The 19,855-nt window shown below is 41.5% G+C and overlaps 2 protein-coding genes across 2 annotated transcripts in view; one reads left to right on the top strand and one right to left on the bottom strand.

Moving 5' to 3' along the window:
* The window catches only part of PPP2R5A (protein phosphatase 2 regulatory subunit B'alpha), a 39,905-nt gene extending 35,902 nt beyond the window's left edge, over nt 1-4,003 (top strand). The window contains exons 10-12 of the mRNA XM_031552169.1: nt 68-217; nt 1,990-2,091; nt 2,759-4,003. Of these exons, the coding sequence (XP_031408029.1) occupies nt 68-217; nt 1,990-2,091; nt 2,759-2,891 (385 nt within the window). The 3' untranslated portion in view covers nt 2,892-4,003. The remainder of the gene's footprint in view (nt 1-67; nt 218-1,989; nt 2,092-2,758) is intronic.
* A 96-nt stretch (nt 4,004-4,099) lies between these two features.
* On the bottom strand, nt 4,100-18,999 carry PACC1 (proton activated chloride channel 1; the record flags this gene model as incomplete). The annotated part of the gene is made up of 7 exons (XM_031552168.1): nt 4,100-5,438; nt 5,996-6,100; nt 8,670-8,814; nt 13,875-14,017; nt 15,546-15,700; nt 17,385-17,594; nt 18,882-18,999. Coding segments are annotated over 7 exons (1,038 nt in total), but the record flags the coding sequence as incomplete, so codon positions are not given.
* Between the last annotated feature and the right edge of the window lie 856 nt (nt 19,000-19,855).

The following is a 19,855-nucleotide window of genomic DNA, read 5'->3' as shown; positions in this document are numbered from 1 at the left end:
AAAAAAAAAACCCACAAAACAAAAACCCATCAAAAATCACCCACAGTAATTTGTTTTCTGGTTGTTGACTCCTAACCTTTGCATTTCAGGTTGCAGAAAGAGCTTTGTACTTTTGGAATAATGAATATATTCTTAGTCTGATTGAGGAGAACATTGATAAAATTCTACCAATTATGTTTGGTAGTTTATACAAGATCTCCAAAGAACACTGGAACCCGTAAGTAATGTTTAACTATCTGCAGTACCAAAGTGCATTGCATTAAGCCTGCTATTTCCAGTTGAGATCATAACCTTGTAAATATGTCTTCATTTTAACTTAGATGAAATCTGCTAAAATGGACATCATTTTCAGCAATATCATGCTTTCATTGTTCTGCGTTGAGATGATGGAGAACTGGAATTTACTCAAGAAATGAGGGAACTGGATGGCAGTTGTGATGTTCTAGTGACATTTGATCTTAGGTGTTGGTTATTGAATTTCCTTAGTTGTTTTTTTCTACATTGGCAAGACAAAGTAATGACACGGCATTTTTTTTTAATATTTCAAAGTTTTTGGCTGTGCTCAGCACCCTAAATTGAGTCGATCTGTAGAACATAGAAAGCTTTTTACAGGCAGAAACCCAGGTAGGCAGGAGCCTTCTGCAGTCTAAGCAGATCAGACACCTGTTAAGAACCTGTAGAGACTGAAGTTACTCTGAATGTCTCCAGGTGGTGTGTGTCAGTGCAAACCTACCAGCTGAGCCTGCGTGTAACTACAGGAGACCTGATTCTTGGAGCCTTAGTAGTGCCTGCGGGCCTCAACAAATCCGAATGGTGTCCCTCTTCCTCTAGCTGCAGTCAGAAGGTGCTCTTTACTTTAGGAAGGGCACAAAAGACACAAGTTAATTGTATACTTTGAAGAGCAGGAAGTTCAGGAAGCAAGTACAGCCCTATGGTTTTAATCTGATTTGAAAGACAAAGAAGCTTATTTACATCCATCTACCTGTCTAGTGTGGTCTTAATTATTCACTTAGGATCAGGCTTTTCCTCTCAGAAAACCAATAACCTAAGTAGGCTTTTGTCTTCAAACCATGAGACAGCCAGCGTTCAGTGCGTGGGCAGGCCAAGGCCACTCTGCATTTTGGGTGAGTGTGAGGCCTCCGGTCAGCAGGAGAGAGATCTCAAAGGTGCCCCAGTGAATGGAGTGTACTGAAAAGGCAAACGTGGTCCTTTGGTTACTTCCTTAAATTTTTCTTTTCCTCATTTTTCAAGCTGGTGAGAGCACGGCACCCCTGCTCTACGGCCTTACACACCTTACTGCTGTGTGAAGGTCTCCACTGGTGAGGGGAACAAGGGGGAGACAGCTTACCTTACAGCTTACCTTTTTTGATTAGTGATAAGCTGAAAGATAGGCACCTTGTTCATGTTTACTGCAATTTCTGCAGGTGTGTGTAATAATTCAGAATGGGCTGGAAGGAGATAAACATTATTAACATAACTTAATGACATGAGAGTATCTTCACAAATAGAGTCAAAAAGGAAAATGATCTGTGGCTGTCAAGATTTGCAGTTTACAAAAGACACAGCAGTACTGCTTGAGCTATTCCATTTCTTGAATTAACTGCCAAATTTGTGCCTATCACCAGAAGTTTTATCCTTTGGGACTCTCCTATTTCATTGCTCAAATACTTAAAAATCCATGCTAGAATTCAGTTTATTAAATGCTGATGTAACTGAATGGCTGAATGGTACTGTGGTACCATCACAGTACCAACGGTTGTATCTTATGTGATGACTGGAGTTGGGAGTTTAAAGTTAAATACTCATTTATTTGTTTATGGAGGGAACTACAGTACAAGATTTTCTTTCAAGGTACAGTAGTACCTTAAAAGTTAAAAAAAAAAAAAAAAAAAACTTACAGTAGCACCTTAAATACAAAGTTTAGGGTCCAGAAAGGAAGCCAAACAGTTGCTTATTGAAGTTCTAATGGTTGTGCTCCTTCCATTCTAGAACCATCGTGGCACTGGTATATAACGTGCTGAAAACACTGATGGAAATGAATGGCAAGCTTTTTGACGAGCTTACCAGCTCATATAAAGCAGAAAGGCAAAGGTAATGGGTTTTTTTGTTTGTTTGTCCAAATGGATGGTGATGATGAGTCCGTGTACCTAGAATGCACCAGCTGAAATCTGGCTGTGGCTGCAGGGTTCTGTAGAAGCACACAGTGGATACTGCTGCTGTGGGTGGCACTGCAGCAGGAGGCACCTGGTGGGGGGGAGAAGTGGGCTCAGGTGCTGCGGGGGCCACCTGGTGCTGGCTCTGCTTCAGGGGCTGTTGGCTGGAGAAAGAAGCTTGGCTGGAAAATACTTCACTGCTCAAACGCCTCTGTTATCCCACCAACCACCCACCAGTGGTGCTGGAGCTGTGCTAGCTGGATGTGCATGCTCAGGCTCCTTCCAGCAGCTGCGCTTCCACTGGCCCAAAGTGCTCAGTATCTTTCTTTTTTCCAAACTGCAGTCATCTCTGCAAAACCGCACTACAGCACTCATCTGACAAACTCCTGTCAGAGCACAGTTACTGTTTTACTGCTAATCTTCACTAACTTGTATGCTTATTTTTTAATAGAGGAAATGGAATGCCTCTGAATATAGCTTTGGAGCAAAAACCTTAACTTAAGCTGCAGGTTACTAGGTGTAGACCACAGTTGTTTAGGTACCCGCATCACCACACTGCGCTTTTAAAGACGCATCTGAAATTGACACTTCACTCTTTTCCACAGAGAGAAAAAGAAAGAATTGGAACGTGAAGAGCTGTGGAGAAAGCTAGAGGAGCTAAAGCTGAAGAAGGCTATGGCAGAGAAGCAGAACAGCACTCACAACGTGCTCAATGCACATGATACAAGTGCCAAATAAAAGAAATGACAACCTCCACTCGACAAACATACTTTTTTGTACCCTTTTGAAATACGTAAAAATTTGCAAAATAAACCTCATCAGTACAGTAGGAACAGCCAACTTTTCTCTGGCTAAATGTAAATGAAAAGATTTGAATTTAAATACAGCATTTAAGTGATGTCAGTACCACAGCATATTGTAAATTTGTCTAATTATCGATATCCTGTCACTTCCAGCGTTTCATAGAACTGAATTATCATCCTTAATGAGTGAAATAATTATGGGAGTGGTGAGAATTATGACTTGAATTTTTGATTGTGTTGCACATAGGTGGTATAGTTTGCTATGTACATTTTTTCCTTGTTTTATATGTGCTTTTCACATCGCTGCATACCTTGGTGAAGATGATAGAGAAGGCTTCTAGCGGTGCTGTATTTTCTCAAATAAAACCAAGGTCCGTTACCAGTAGCATGAGACACGCAGTGTGTGTCCCTCACAGCACTGGAAGGAGCTCTCAGATGGTGCTGGTCTTGAATTCCTGGCTGAATTCACATTTAGATTTTTGTGTAAGGTCACTCAGTGTGAGACTTACAGGGAGAGAAGGTCAGCTTGAACAGGGCAGGATGGCCCCATGCTTGGTCACATGCAGTGAGTACCTCTACGCTCTTCTCACTGCCTCTTGGTCCTGGGCATACTTAACATTTCCTCCTGCTGCAGCTGAGGATAGAGCTTTGCTTAGGGAGCCCATCAATGATGCTCCTGCTCAGCTCACGGAGGGCTGCGGAATAGCGCAGTTCTCCTGGAGACTGCCCGTCCATTGTGGCCACTTCTACATTACTTTTAGCACCTTGGGGATGGAAGAGCAATACCAAAAGGGGTATATTCCTCCTTTTAGTAAGGAGGAAAGGCTGTCAGTAACTAGTTCCTTGTTTTATTCAAAGAAAATGCAGTCCACTTCTTGAAAGTGGAAAGTTGACTATGGAAGTCTTGTCTGTCGCCTGATCAAGTATTTTTCACATCTTTTATCAGAGTACCATTCCAATCTCCTAAATTGCAGTTGTGTGGAAAACTTTTGTAATGAAAGATCTTTGGGGAATTGAGCAGCATTCAATAAAGTCTTTATGTTTGTATTTAGTGCTGTAATCACATCTTTGTGCTCATAAAGACAGAGGGTTAGAGCAGCTCTTACCAACAACCCTTAACCTGTAGCACTCTTGGCAACATCAAAGCACTTAGAATGCGGCTTCTAAACCTAAGTGCCTTGATTTTGCTCTGGCAATCACCTGAAAGTTAGTACATTTTGTCCCACAACACTTCTTTAGAAGGAAAAAAAAAAAAAGTGGGAGTACACTTACCACTTCATTAACAAGGCAGTAGTAGAGGATGGAAGAAGCAAAATATGATGTGGCTTCCTTCTTTGCAACAAACCTTCCAGAGCACACACACATAGCGGTGAGGGGTGCACAGCTGCCTTGTAGACTGCACAGCTCCGAGTTGTTAGGCAGCTGACCAGTAAGGGACTTATAAGGAAGAAAAGGACTCCACCACCCCAGCACAGCTCGTTAGTGCACATTCTCTTTATAACAGAGAATCACATTTAAGTGCCAGGCTGATGAAAGGCTTCTCTAAAACCTTAGCAAAGACTGCAAGAAATAGAGAGGAGCAGCAGCCTAAGTCTATCTCTGAAACTATCGAGGTGCTTGAGTTAGATTGATCAGAAATACATACATAAAAGTCTACTTATTAAACTTCAACATCTTGCATTAATACTCCTGTCTGGATTACCTCCTGTAAAACTCCAGCTGCATCTGAGAGCAGGCAGTTTCAGAGAAGGATATGACAGCTCACTCCAATTTTTTTATTTTTTTTTTTTAATATTCAAGTCAATACACTTTAAATGAAAAATGATGTAGTAGAATTCCAGTGTATTTTGTTTTAACATTCTTTGGAGAGGGGAGGCTGGACTGTTTTGATGTTTCCGTTTTACCTTCCACTAAGTATGGTCAAAGAAGTAACTGCATTCTGGTAGCAGATGCAGGTTCAGAGCTCAGGCAGCACTTTCACACCCCCGTTGTGAGAAGCATTCAAAACAGTTCTTTTTTTTTTTGTTTGTTTGTTTTTAAAGAATCTAACTGCTACATTAGTGAAATCTCCTCACTCCCCCCACATACCGAGGTAAACTTGTTAAATCTGGAATAGAAAAGCATGAGTTTGTTAGAGCTGTCCTAGCATTCCTAGAGTTAAACTCTTCTCAGGAGTTCAGATGTCAGTTCATGAGGCTGTTTCTCCAGCAGCTGTGTTTTTCCTGAAGAAAACATACCTGTTTGCTGTATTGCCAATGGAAGCTTATTCCAGTTGTGCTCTGTCCCTTCTGGTGCAGATAGTAACAGGGTAGTTTTAGTCTCAGCTTATATGGTTCATTACTTGACTTCTTCTCTTCAGATGTCTCTTTCGGATTTTGATCATCCACTTAACACTTAACTTAGCAAAGTCTGCAGCCTTAAACAGAGCCAGAAAGATACCGCAGAGAAGAGCAATCGTGTTCCAAGGATTTGCTGTGATTATCTGAAAGAGATTGAAAATATTATTCTCCTCATCTGACTCGGTATATATTCTACCTGTGCATTTCCATTCATCTATCAGAAGAGTTTGGCAGCACACGCCTTCACACTGCAAAGAAGGGCTGAGGCCCCGTGCCACACCTGTGCCTCGTTCTGGGTTTCGTCCCATTCCTTTTGTGAGAAAGGAAGCACACGTGCCAGGAGCTGCCTGTACTGGCTGCTAAATTCCTTCTGACTTTCAGGGTTGTTTAACTTTTTAAATACTGTTAAATTAGCTGGAAGGAGGTGGGAACACGTGGCCCATCATACAGACACCTCTAGCTGCAAAGATAATGCTGCGTCACTGAGTCAGGGAAAGACAGCGGATGGTCTTGAGCCCCACTGGCTGTTTATTACTGAATGTATAAAAATAACAACCAAACCCCACAGAGTGAGATTTCAAAACTAACTTCACTCTTCCTGTTACTTCAGTTCCTGCAGAAGCTCTGAGGCACACATGCACACAAACACACACCATGAGCGTGTATGGCAAGAAAATAAGATGCAAGGCTGTTTACTTACATCTTGAACAGTCTGTATAAAAGGATCTTTCCATTCAAATACCACAAAGAACAGCTGGTCACTTCTCAGCTTAGTCCTCCGGTCAATGTAGTTAACCACACTAGTCTGGAGAGGGAGAAAAGAAAAAGGTGAAGAAGGTGCAGATTACTTTCTTCAGTTGTACAATCCAGCCTTCAGTGCATCAGAAAAGGCTTATAAGGTGAAAAGAGCATTCAGCCTTCCTCCACCTGGAACGTCAGGCTTTCAGAATACAGAACACCAGTTTCCTCCATCTGTTTCACGATCACATTCACTTCCTATTTCTCACCTAATAAAACACTGTACCATTTCAGACTGGCAGCCAAGGCTTCTGTTACATATAGCAGTGCTTCATTGTTCCTACTTGATGCCCCAGTGCTTGCTGACACCAGCACAACAAAGGTACAACCACAGCACACACTGCAGTAGCAGCACAGCTCTTAGCCATATATACCAGCACGGGAAGTCTCACTCCATTCACCCTTGGTGTCAGTAATCACTTTTGTCCCCTTGTGCTTACAGGTCCATTTTAAAAATCAAAGTGGCAAAACAGAAGCAGGGCCTGACTGCTTTATTCATTTATTCCTGTCTGCAGGAGGAGGTGCGGTAACATTCAGGAAGGAGTGAGAGACAGCAGATGAGGGCCTTCACCTGGAGCATGGCCGCACAAGCAGCTTACTGAAAGCACTCTGTTCCAGCAGTGTCCAGTTACAGCCCACTGCACGCCTCACTTACTGCTTTGGAAATGCCCTTATCCATCACCTTTGTCAAAATAAAGTTTTTCCCCCTTCAAAGTGCAGAGAAGTTTAATTCTGTACTTGAGGTAATGAATCAGTACAGTTACTTCATTCCGAGAGCTACAGATATGAGAATGGATTCAGCAGACACTGTATGGGAAACGACCTCCTACCTCTCCACCATGGCTTAGTTTCCTTATAAATACCTTCAGCTTTCTATCAGTCTCCTCCTCCCAGGGAGGCACCCCCAATGTTATGGTGTGAGCACACAGAAGCAGGAAGCAGAGCACTCTATGCACCCGTTCCAAGCACTTGGGATCTTAACAGCCTTATGTTTTCTAGTCAAACCTCTTTGCTCCACATTCACCCAATGCTTCTGTAGCTCATTTACTTATTGCAGCATACAAAACTCCAGCTACACTCATTCAGGAAAACTGCACAATAGGAAACCAGGTCACAAAGCTGACTAAAAGCAATGGGAAAGGCAGAAAAGACCAAGTAATGACTACTGCATTACTCAGCAGACTGACTGGCTATGCTATTTGACCCAGTATTTGTATCCAGCTTTCTGGTGTGCTGCCTCCCTGTTTTAGATTTGACAGGCCAATGAACTTCCTTATTCCATTTGAGCAGAAACTGTACTGTCAAACAGCAAGTGCAATTAGTCTGAACTAATTCAACCTCTGCTGTATTATTAATAGGTAACTGAAACATGAAATTCATATTTGTACCAATTCCTACTTCCTTTTTTTTTTTTTTAAATAAACCAAACAGCCCACACAGATGATTGGGAAGTCCATAACTGCCAGACTAAATGGATGCTCGTGGTAACAAACAGCTCACCTTTGATTCTGGGTCAGTCTTTTCTACTTTGAGATGCTTTAGATGTGGACACACAGCAAAGTATTAAAAAAAATAATAATCCAACACTACATAAATACCACAACTGGCAAGTGAAACAGAGCTCCAGATGACAAAGGGCAGACAACTGTTGTCAGTGCTTATACGACAGCAGCTGGGACATCCTTTCCTCCAGACTAAGGCCCACACTGCAGGACTTCGGGATTCTCCTACTCTCCTGCAGCAGAGCTGAAGGTTACCAGCCCACAGTCGCAGCTTGTCCCTTAAGGCCTCTCCCATCAATAGGCACAAGGGAACAGACTCAGAACGCACTCCTGTCTGTCAGTATGAACAGTCAGACTTATTTCATTTCTAGCTACGTTTGCGTCTTCCAACTGCGTATTTTCTACCTTGAGATACTTCAAGAAGTTGAGTTACTCTGTATTTCTAGGGGTAATTAACAGATAAAAATCCCAATCCCAAACAAAAAGCAGATATGAGAGTGCTACAATCAATACTCAGTTTACGTTTATATCTTCATTTTAACATCAGCCCTTGTAGTAACCTAAACAGTACCTCTTTCCATTATTATTATCTAGGTAATTCCTTTGGAAATCTCTACCTCAAACTAAGGTAGCTCTATCTCTTCAGATCCACACACTGGATACAGGTGTCACTTATGACAACGACCAAGGCCTTGAACTTCTCACCTCTCTGTTAGGAGATGCTCTTCCTGAGACGTGTCTCCATACCAACAGCAGAGCACATCACAACATCTACAGTTTTACAGAATTTCTCCACACTGAAAGAACTCTAACTGTAAAGACAGTTCAGATGACTAACTGCTCAGCAGCAAGGGGTAGAACAGATACCATTAAACAAAAGCCAGTCTCTTGGCATTTCACTCAAAACAACCAACCAACGCACCCACCCCTTCCTCCAACTCAGATTGCTATCTGCTCCAAGAGCTGCTCTGTTGGCCAATTACGACTAGAAGCACCCTACTCTTTGAGAGCAACCGGTTTTTAAATCCCATAATGCCCTAACATCTTCATGGATTTTTTTCTTTGCTTGCTTACCTCTTGTTTGAATTCCACAGTCTCTCTACCATCCTCTTCCTTTGTTTTCACCAAGGACATCTTGACCCAAGTTCGAAAGCCTCCAGAAAACTTCCAGCTGGAGTATGAACTTTCACAGTCCTTCATGAATTCTGCTTTTTCTGGACTAAAGGAGAAAGAACATTACTTTGCTGACCAAACTCAGAGCAGTGCTTGGACACTGCAGCAGCAGAACATCAGGCCCACAAACTCTCCAACGTGTTTAAAACTTCTTTGAAATATCAACTGCTATAATTCAGCATATTTAATACACTGTTAGCAGGAAATTTTTGATTAACATTAGCATTTACAGTCGTGTTCTTAATGGCAGAAGACTTACCTGCTGCCTTGCTCCCCCTGCAGGCTGTGCTGCTTTACGGGGGAGCTTTGTTCTGCTCGTGTGTCACCACTGGAAGAGAGAGGAAGAGAGCCAGGACCCCAGCTCACAACTCATCACAATGCTAAGAAGCAAGTGATGGAAGGAATAGCCTCAGGCCAAGGCTTCACACCGTTTCTGAGGAGCAAATAAACTGGTTGCAATGGAGACAACATGCCTTGAAATTCACATTTAGTGTAGTCCTATTAATTTAGGAACAACATAAGGGCTCCTATCTGCAATACAGCTGTTTTCCCAATACACAACCACAGATATTTGCAGCCCTGGAGTAACAGGATTGGTTTATATCTTTTTATAAGATATACTGTGACTTTCTGCCATCTTAAGTCTTCCAACATCCCTCACCCTGCAAGTAGTAGTGAGGTAGCTCTAGGGTAGAAACCAGACACGCCCTGTCTCTATTAAATGCACAGGACACACTGAATTAACCATTCCATTTACTTGGAGCTTCTTGGTACAGTGATTTTAGCCACTTTCATGTCCTCTCTATGAAATAAGCCTGTCTCTCTCTACAGCTGCTTTTCCACAAGGTTTCATCTGAAATGAACAGGTAAACCACTGTGATGAGTCGCAGAACATTAGAACAGACTGCAAATTCTTACTGAAGATAGATTTAAGGTTTAGAGCTATGCCAGGGTATGCTGGTCCTTGAGACTAGGGAAAAGAAAAACATTTTTGACCCAGAGTTAATCCACCTTCTGAGGTAAAGGGAAAGAGCATACTTCTGTTCATACAGCAAAGGACTAGGTCTACTAGAAGATGAAGCTACTTTGGTCTTCCAGGAGAAAGATGCAAAGAAATCAAGACTGATCTGGAAGATTTGCCATGTACCAGCACTGGGTGGATTTACACTTTTTCCAACTTTTCTCTCAGTTTTCAGAACTGGGGCTCCTTTTTTTTTTCCTATAAAGAACGATGACTTGTCCTCTTGGCAGCACATGCACAGGCTGGTAAGATTAACATGCTGACGGCTGCTCTGTACTACACTGACTGCTCAGGCTGAATAGCACGCACATAATAGTAGCATGGCACAGCCTAGCAAAGTCACCGCTTTCAGCTCACGGCTTCAGGTGGAGAGTTCAAACTCAGAAAGGAGAAGCATTTCCAGAAAGAAAAAACAATACTCTGCTAACCAGCAAGGTATTACCAGAGTGCTTCAGCCATTTAGGATATCTTCATCTCTCTGTAACGTAAGCTGCAGTACAGCTCTTCAATCCCATAGTGAAGATGTGGTCAAAGCACAAGAGGAAAAGCCAATGCCTGACTGCTCCTTGCCATGCCAACCAGTGACAAACTACTTCTTCCCCTCTCAGTATTTGAGTACAGCAGCATGTGGGGGACAGACAGCCAGGAAGAGCGTGGTATTTTGCTACTCAGAGAAACATACATAATTAGCACTCTGCCAGCCAGTCATGTGCCCAATGCATGACTCAGAACAGCATCCCAGAAGAGCTTTCCAAACCAACATGGAAAATTGAGGCAGGAAGTTATGACTTAGAGCTGAACATTACAGCCACAACTTACATGGTAAGCAGGCAGCAACAGTATACTTTGCCTTCAATGGTAATTGTAGGCTTGAAAAAGAAAGATTGATATCTTAAGAGAAGCTGTGGAAAAGTGATCTGAAAAGGCATCTCCTTGCGTGCACCAATAATCCACATCAGTGCCACAGAGTCAGGAACAAAATAAAGAGGGAGGACAGAGCAGAGACGCAGCACCTCTGCACAAGTAAATAGCAGAGGGCAAATAATGCCTGAGTTCCCCTCCGCTGGGGAACTGGAAACCCTCCAACAATACATGGGATGTAACACGGGGTCACATGTTGTGGAATTAAAGCCTTGCCCCTTCTTCGTTACCAGTTATTTCTCTGCACACAGCAATCCAGAGAAGCGAACACGAAGCTCTGTTTAGACCCTTAAATAATCTCTGCCCTCTTCTGACTGGTATTCATCATCTTACATAAGTTATTTTACATGCTAAAATAACAATAGTTTCAACAGCAGTATGTTCAGAGGATTTGCTTCTTAAACCCATGTATTACACTAATGACAGTTCAGGAAAGGAACCTGCATACTTAGCGACACATTCTTTGTAACATTGCAAGGGTTTCATTATTTCATTTTCTCCAACTAATGTTGTACACACAGCAGCTGCCACTATCTTAAAGAAGAAAGAAAAACACAAAAGAAGAAAATCCATTGGCAGTATTCCTCCAACTCACAGTCCGACAATAGCACACAATTCAGCAGTGTTCTGTGAAAGCCAAAACAAAGCTAGCACACACTGCCAGTTTAGTACAGGCTGGTGATCCAATTTTAACATGAGAGCTGCAGAAAATAAAACCCTTGACAGAAACAACTGGACCTTACTTGAGTCCTCACCACTCAACAAATTCTTAAAGCACAAGAGCCTAGAAGCCATTTTTAGTATTCTTACAGCTGATGCTTGCAGCAGCCTTCACTGGTTATTGTTGTATAAGGCAAAAATGAGCTGCACATAATAAACCTACAGAGAAGTTGTGGTGGAGATACAGCTGGACTCTTCTCATCAGTTTTAAGGAGGACAGTGTTCAGATTATGATTTATGATGAAACATCCTACACGTATATTTTACAGCAGTCTGACTGTCCAGTCCAACCTAAGCTGTTTGCAGCCATACTAAAAACTAATTAAAAAAAACCCAACAACCTGTAATTATGATATCTGAAGAGTTGCAGCATGCATCTCAGCATCTTCAGGAACGCTACAACACCTTACATTCAGTGCTGGACACAGTGCTAAGAACATGCTCTTGTAACCCATGAGCGAGACATGTGGTCAGGAAAAGTAATTAACAACAGCCAAATACTGGTCAGTATTTGAAGTTTCTTTACAGAGTGTATGGAAGGACAAAGTTACATTGTCAATACACAACAGTTCCTAAGGATATCAGTCCAGACTTCCTATCAGCTAAATTTAGCATCAGCTGAGGAACCAGAAGCCATTTCTATTTTCTCTCCTGCTAGAAGCTGAATAGAAGGAGCAGATCCCACAAATGCAAGATGTTTCACTTGCAGTTCATAGTCAGGAGAAAAGACCAGTTTTCAGCCTGTCCTGAACCTGTCCTGTTTGTGCCCTGGGATACCAAGAGAGCAATACACAATACTGAGGAAACAAAGACATACAGTCTGTACTAAGCTTTGGAGAATGCTCTAAGAGAGACAGTATCAAAAAATCTTGCACACAACTGATTCTCTATTTCAACTGGATAATCAGATCATTTACCAGCACATTTAAAGGCCTATGTGCCTTTGCCAATTTTACCATTAGCTGGGTTAGTTCAAAACCACTCTTAACCTACATTTCTATTACGTGCTACGAACAGGCACAAAGATGCACCTTTATACAGACAACATCATTTCCTACCTTTTTGCTTTGCTTCAAACATAACTCGGGCTCAGTCTTCACTCTCCCAGCAGAGACAAGGCAGCTTCTTTAGGAACAGAGCATCATTTCCCTTTCTCTTCAGGAATCAATTCTGCCATCTAACCCGTCTGATCTGGGAAACCTGGAGGCAGGATGTTGCAATCCCCAGTTTCTTCAGGCAGCTTATAGATGTTTCTTACTGATTCATCCACCCTGGCTCAAATATAGCCTTCAAGCTAGGACCCTGGCAATACCATTTAGCATCATTTTTCACATCTAACCCACCTCTGCACAACATATGATACAAACGTTTCAGAAAGCAGCATGTAGACTTGCTTGCAGGAAGAGATACTTTGAATACTGTTAGCTCAACCAGGACACACACGCTTTAACTGGGAAACAAACAGCTCTTTAGAATGGCTTATCTGCAAACTGATACAATGAGGACAGAAAGGTAGCTTCCAGGCCAATTTGTGTCTTGGTAAGTTAGCTTGTTCTGCACAGATACAGCAACCAGACACCACACAACCACCCCTTCTGATCTTCATCCACTGGGGATGGTCTCAGACACTCACTCATGTCTTGAAGTACAGAAATAGCTATGCATTCTGCTGAAATCAGTCCCACCATTCCTGCCACTGACTGCAGTACAAGCCACAAAACTGAGAAAATTCAACCCAGAAGGAACCAGTAGTAGCTCCAGCATCGCTACTCTCAGTTGGTATTTTCTCACTCTAGAACATCAGTGCCCAAAATACCAATGCCCAAAGTACCTGGAACATTTGTATCTTTGCATCTTTGTGCAGTTATATGAAGTACCTGCTAACTTAAGCTTAATATCTGTTTCCTTTGTTGAAGTAGAAATGCTTTCTAAAAAGCAAATTCAGATAACTGGTCTTCAGACACCCAGAGACAATGGGAGTGAACGCTTTCAGTCTTTGCTCCTCTTTTGAAAATACACCAGTATGATCATGCCCAAGCCTCCAGAAGTGCCTTCAATACAATAATGGGTTATTTTTCTTCCTCTCTATCACCTTATTACTCTCTTCATAGGCCCTTTACCACTCTACATCTGACCATTAACAAATTAAGTCTCCTTATTAGGTATCGCTGTGCCTAATGGCTCTTGACTAGCTTTTCATCTGGATCACAGAGAGAAAAACAGAACTTGAATTTAAATTAAAAGCTAAAATTAAGCTTCTCACGAGGTGGGAAAAAGCTTGGGGCTTTCAAGAAAGCTCAAGCAAGGACTAATTCCACTCCTATTAAAACAATCAAAAGGTTGATCAGTCACTTCAATGGCACTGACATAAATCAACACGAAGCATTTTTAAAATCCCCATCTATAACAGTTCAGTGCAGTCACAGGCTCATCCCTCCACATACCTGTTGACGAACTCTTGGAAAGAAGAAAACAGAAGGTAGTCAATGGCACTAAAATCTTGGTCTGTTCCATTTAAGTGAAACTGCAAAAACACCAGCTCCTTCTTCTTCACGTCACGAGGGCCTTGAACAACCAAAGCATACTTCTATAAGCAGACAGAGAGACAGTGAGAGTAGGAGAGGAGGAATCCTCATTTCCTGTTCATGAATTTGCCATTTGTCACTGATACTCTGCAGAAATCTAATACAGAATGAGGTTCTCCTGGCCTCTAATAAGTAGACATTCTGTTAAGACATCCAAAAAGAATGCCTGCCAAGCAAATGAGAATTCCACCTTTTGGTTGAAAAATGAATTCTCTAAATCAAAATTCAGAGCGTTGCTAAGAGATCTGCACTAGTTCCATCAGTCTGCACCACTTCCATCAATCTACACTACTTCCATCACTGTCACTTGGGTTCACGTGGAATTATCAGCTAAGGCTCTGCAGCCTGCATTCTGCCCAAGGACAATCAAGACAGTTTAGGACTTTGCAGTCTGGGAACTTTCAGCTCTTGACATAAAACAATTTTCCTTTGGAGTCCGATGTAGAAAACATTATGCTTGTCTTTGGGAAAGAGGCACAGTTTCATAGCCCTCAAGCAAGCTGCTAAGGAGGAAGGGAAGAAAAAAAAAAAAGCTAGCTAGCAGGCAGAATACTGCTTAATGTGCAGGAATTACACTGGACTGCAAGTTATCACTTGCAAAATGACTCTGCCAATTTAAACACGGCGCTGCACGGTTCAGGTCTGCCTCGATGCCTCTCCATTCAATTGGGGAACTGCAAGCTTCCAAACAAACTTACCCCACAGCATAAAATACAGGCACTTAGTTTATTAAAACATGGGGAAAAGAAAAAAATAGAGGAAGAAATGAAAGACATTAAATATTTAGACTTGGCACATTATTTTAAAACATACCGGGAGCTTCTTCCCAGACAGAACTGGTGACTAGACAGAAGGAAAAACACGAGGATGAAAAAAAGCTGACTAAAGAGGTAACTAAACTCCTTGTTCGTGTCTAGTTTTCTTAGGAACAATCTGCAATAACTTCAGATTAGACACAAATGACCCCACTTCATACTTCATTTTCTGAACATTTTTCTGTACAGAAGCCAGACTCCCTGCATTTTTAAGGGGAATTTAATTGTCATTTAATGTACTATCTTATCGGCACACAGAGCTTCAATACAATAAAATGCTCAGTTGTCTAAGAATTTGCCAAGTGTGACAAAAATGACGAAATTGCTACTGCTTTCAACATTAGATTTACTATATCAAGGAGTGTGCTCGCACTTAGGAGATGAATTAAGTGAGTTTCACTTGCAAAGCAAGACTTCTGTTCCATTCAGGTTTGAGTGTTACACAGAGCCACGTGACAGCTGATCATCCATAACATACATACAAACTGATCGGGGTATTTTACATCTCTGAAAATATAAAGAGATGGTTTGGAGGAAAAAAAAAACCAACAACTTAATAGAAAAAAACACAACCCTAGAAGCAAGGATATTTTGCAGCATTTCGTAAATATAAAACTAAAAAATATTACGAAATATAAAAACTCTCAAATACCCCTCGTACAAGCAGAACTCCCCCGCAGCCCACTGAATAAGCTTTATTCTGTTGTGTTATTACCATAGTTTGATTAGTAAAAGGATCTGTGTAGTTGATTCTCTGCGTGGTGCACTCAATGTCTCCCGGCTGACCTGGATTTATCAGAGGCAGAATGTGATCATAGTAATGATGCTTGCAGCTAAGCAGCCGAGCCTTTCCTGGGTAAAAGGCAATACCTGTTTTAGGAGAGAGAACGTTGAAGAGAGCTGACATTCATAGATTTTCACTCTGGGATTTAATCCCACAGGACACTGAGCTGTCCTGCCAAGATCCAGCAGCACAATCAAATTAAATCATGTGCTTGAGTATTTTTTTAAGAGCAGGACAGCGGTGTCAGCTGCACTCATCAGGACAGAAGTCCTGCAATGCACTGAAGAAAATCCAGGTTTGTTTTGAATTACTACAAATCAAAGCTCCCAGAAGTTATTAAGCTTCCCTCATCCCCATTAGCAAGCAGCTAAGAATCAGTCCTTCCAGCCCCAGATGAGAGGAAAGTACAAAGTAAGCTAGGAGATCACTGAAGTTAAATGGGACGGACACAAGGCGCTTCAGCATCTATGTACTCAGATGTGATGATTTAACACATGATATTTTAACTGGAAAAAGCGTACGTACTATATATGAAAGATTATGCTAATCTCATAAAAGTGAAAAGATGCTCTTCAGAACATCTAGCATCTTCTATTCATAAAACACAGTGCTGTGACAATCAGTCCCTTACGACTTTTATCGCTAGGTAGGCAAGCTACTACTTCACCTGCATGTGAATTCATGTACTTGGATATACCATAAATTTGTGGCTCCAGCCCAACAGCAAGCAGAAGCTTCAGACCTCAAATACCTCAGCTGTAGAAACCAGCAAACTACAAGGCCCCAAACCAAACATCTTGTCATGCCACATTCAGTACTGGAAACAAACTTGCCTGAAGCTAATCTAGACCAACTACAAAAAAAAAAATTATGATTTATGAGTTGTGTGATTAACTTATACAACTGAGATGACCTGTCCACCAAAATGCAAGATGTCAGAATAGTCAGAACACATCAGTCTAAAAATGTTTTACTCCTTCCTTCAGTGCCCCATGCATTCAACTTGCCATCTCATTACCTTAACAGAGCAACGAAAGCAACACTGATGAACAGATTAGCAAAAGGCTACATTAATTCTACAAAAATCTGTGAGAGTAAGACATGAAACATCTTACAACTACAATTACTGGAACTGTGATGTTTAAGATATGGTAACAAACAGAACAGACTTCAAACAGACGTGTTATTTTTACACTGCAAACTAACAAAAGGCTTCCAATGCTGTTTGAGCTACATTTGCTACCACAGCTCTATTTACAAATGGTTACTGGATACTTTTAAAAAGTGATCATAGAATTCACAATCCAAAAATGCTTCTGTGGAGTAACCCCTCCTGCAAACTGCAATACAGTTTTTTCATGCCACATCACATTTTTATGCCAACACAGTTCTCTGCAGTCATATCACATTGTCATTGCCTTCTGATGCACCTCCAAGTGGTAAAAAAGATGCAGAACAGAAGTAGGAAGTGGCACCACTTCTGGGTCTGTTGGTTGTTTTTTTTTTTTCTTTCTTGCTTGGTTGTTTTTTGTTGTTATTATTATTGTTTTATGGTTTGTTTGGAAAACCCTTCTTTACTGTCAGCAGCACCTCACTGTCCAGTGCAGGAGTGAGGTCTGGGAACAGATCCTATGTGCTCCACTGCCCCATTAATGCTGTCTGGGAAGCATTTCCATGAGAAATTACCTTCTTTCATAAGAGGGCCCATTCTAGAGTGTGCAAACACTTTCTGGCTATCAAATGTTGCACTTTATTAGCTACCAGTCTTACCTGGTGCTTCATACAAGGACACTTCCTTGTAAGAGACAGACATCACAGGGTGCTTGAGCTTCTCCCTGAAGTCACTGATGGTTTGGTAGACAAGGAACACAGCTACAGCCATAAGTAGCAGATAAATGAACAGGAGAATTACTGAAAACACATTCTTTAGGCAGGTCTTGCTGAAATGCAAGAAAGGGGCACTGGTACCCAGTTCACTATCTGGAACCAAACAGAACATGAATTAGAACTCTGAAATACAGATTTTGGAGCAGAATTTACATAGTGTTTGTTTAAAGATCAATCACTTGAGAAGAAAGTAAACCTTAAACTCAGTTTGATTAAAAAAAAAACAAAAAACAACTATTGCTGTCTTTAATGATCAGTGAGACATCTGCTTCCTCCTCAAGCACGAGGCAGAGTCTTTGGACAGCTGTGCCTTTTTTAAATGTTGAACTTGGCATTCACCTAAGGACAAGGCAGGAAACAGCATTTATTTTCAAGAAGGCCAATCTGGAAACAAAGTTCAAAGTTCACAAGAAAAGGTCTGTCAGTGCTCCATCTTTCCTCCTGGAAAAAACAACCCATTTCTCCTCGCTTGCAGTCTGATCTGATTCTGACCACCTTCAGTATATTCATCAGCAGAGGGATTTAATATTCTAATAATGCTCTTACATAGCTAACTGCACGGCACCTCCACCATGGCAAAAGCCACTGTGAATTTTTGACCCTCTAATTTCTGGCTTGTAATTCCCAGTGCATACTGTGTAAAGGTTCACAAAAGAAGGCTCTTTCCAATTACACCTAGGAAAAAACAGACCCAAATCCTTCCTTCTTGCCTTCAAAGCTTATTCTCTGAAGATCTTTGCACTAGTCTCACACATCCAGAGCTACACAAACTCTGCTTACTCCATACCCCTTTGCATTCTCAACTTCTTTTGGCAGTACTTGTAAGTAAAAAAATTATGTACTGAAGTTACATATTCATATTTTGATTGTGAGCGATATAAAGCTGAACATGCAAAATAAACATCAAAACTAAAAGCGTGGAAGGAGATAAATAGGCGTATTTTAAACTGACTTTTCTGTGTGGTGTAATTTAATGAGTCAGGCCCTTTCAGGCCATGGCACACTCTGCCCTTCAGCTATAATGGCAGGGTTTGCTGTTTGCTCCTTACCGCAGCAAACACTAGCCTTTTTGTAGCTCCTACTGAACACATAACCACATATAAAGGTCCGTGGCCACACAAGTGTTCCAAACTTCATTGCCAGGAGACGTCAGCCAAGGAAATTAGGTCATTAACATGCAGAAAATTGCACTACTAACTAAAAATCTGTCTTGAACAGCTGCAAAACATTTAGGGGATATTCATTCCAGGTTGGCATACCTTAATGTTCAAATCTAGCCTGCATCAGCCCATTTATTGAAACAAAACAAAACAAAAATCTTGCACAGAAACAGCTTACCAGGTACTTAAAACTCATAGACTTGAGGTCAACAGTTCTCACCTGGTAAAATGGCAGAGCTGGTATCTTCATCAACTCCCATCTCTCCTTCTCTCTCATCTGTTGGGTTTTCAGATACTTGTTCCACATCTTCACTCAGCTGTGTAGTTAAAACAGTGGTTCAATTTCCAAACATGCTCTCAACTTGCAATTGCTGGAATTTCTATGGTACAAATAAGAGAGGCTCCAACTAACCAAACACACAAAACCATGCCCCCAGTCCAAGAGCACCCAGTGTCTGTTCCAATTGTTCACAGGAGTCACATTTGTGTAGATCTAGAGCTGAAAATTAAGTGCCACTCACACTGCATTTAACCTACTTCTAGCCTGCTGTCTCAAGAATAGCATCACCTTTTCTTTCAGGAAGGATGTAATTGCTTCCTTGGCAGTTTCAGCTCACACAGAACCCCCAATTAAGGGGATGCCTTCTGAAATAGGCAGGAACTCTGTTCTGTTACTCAGTAACATATTTTAGGTATAAAGATACCACACCACATACCAACAAACAGAGCATCAGCACCCCTTAATAGAGAAGTATGTAAAAAGCAAATTGAGTTTTGACAGATATTAGGACAAAAACTCAAATGCAGTCCCAGATATATAGGTAGGTGGGTGGGTCATTAAAAGACATTAAGACACTCTTAATGATTCTTTGAGCTCTCTGTAAATATTATTCTACATTAGTGGTGATGCAACTAATTGGTCCTCCAGTGTTTCCACACCAGCAGGGACCTGACGTTTTCTTGTTTTTGCTATTCAGAGCTCTGGGTCCCAACCACCAAGATACCTCCATCAGCGTCAGAAGCTCACACGGGATTAGGAAACAACTGACTTTTTGTTTTACCCCCTCCTGTGTGTTAAAAGTATACCTTGCATGTCTTCCAAGTTTGTTTCATGGGAGGGAACAACACAAACTGCAGCATGGTAAACCGAGTCCTGAGCTTACAGCATATCATGTTCTGCACAGTACCCATCCA

This window comes from Meleagris gallopavo, chromosome 2 (genome assembly GCF_000146605.3).
Source record: "Meleagris gallopavo isolate NT-WF06-2002-E0010 breed Aviagen turkey brand Nicholas breeding stock chromosome 2, Turkey_5.1, whole genome shotgun sequence".
NCBI classification, from domain to species: Eukaryota; Metazoa; Chordata; class Aves; order Galliformes; family Phasianidae; genus Meleagris; species Meleagris gallopavo.
Note: the sequence above shows the minus strand (reverse complement) of the source record. Positions and strands in the feature narration are given on the sequence as shown.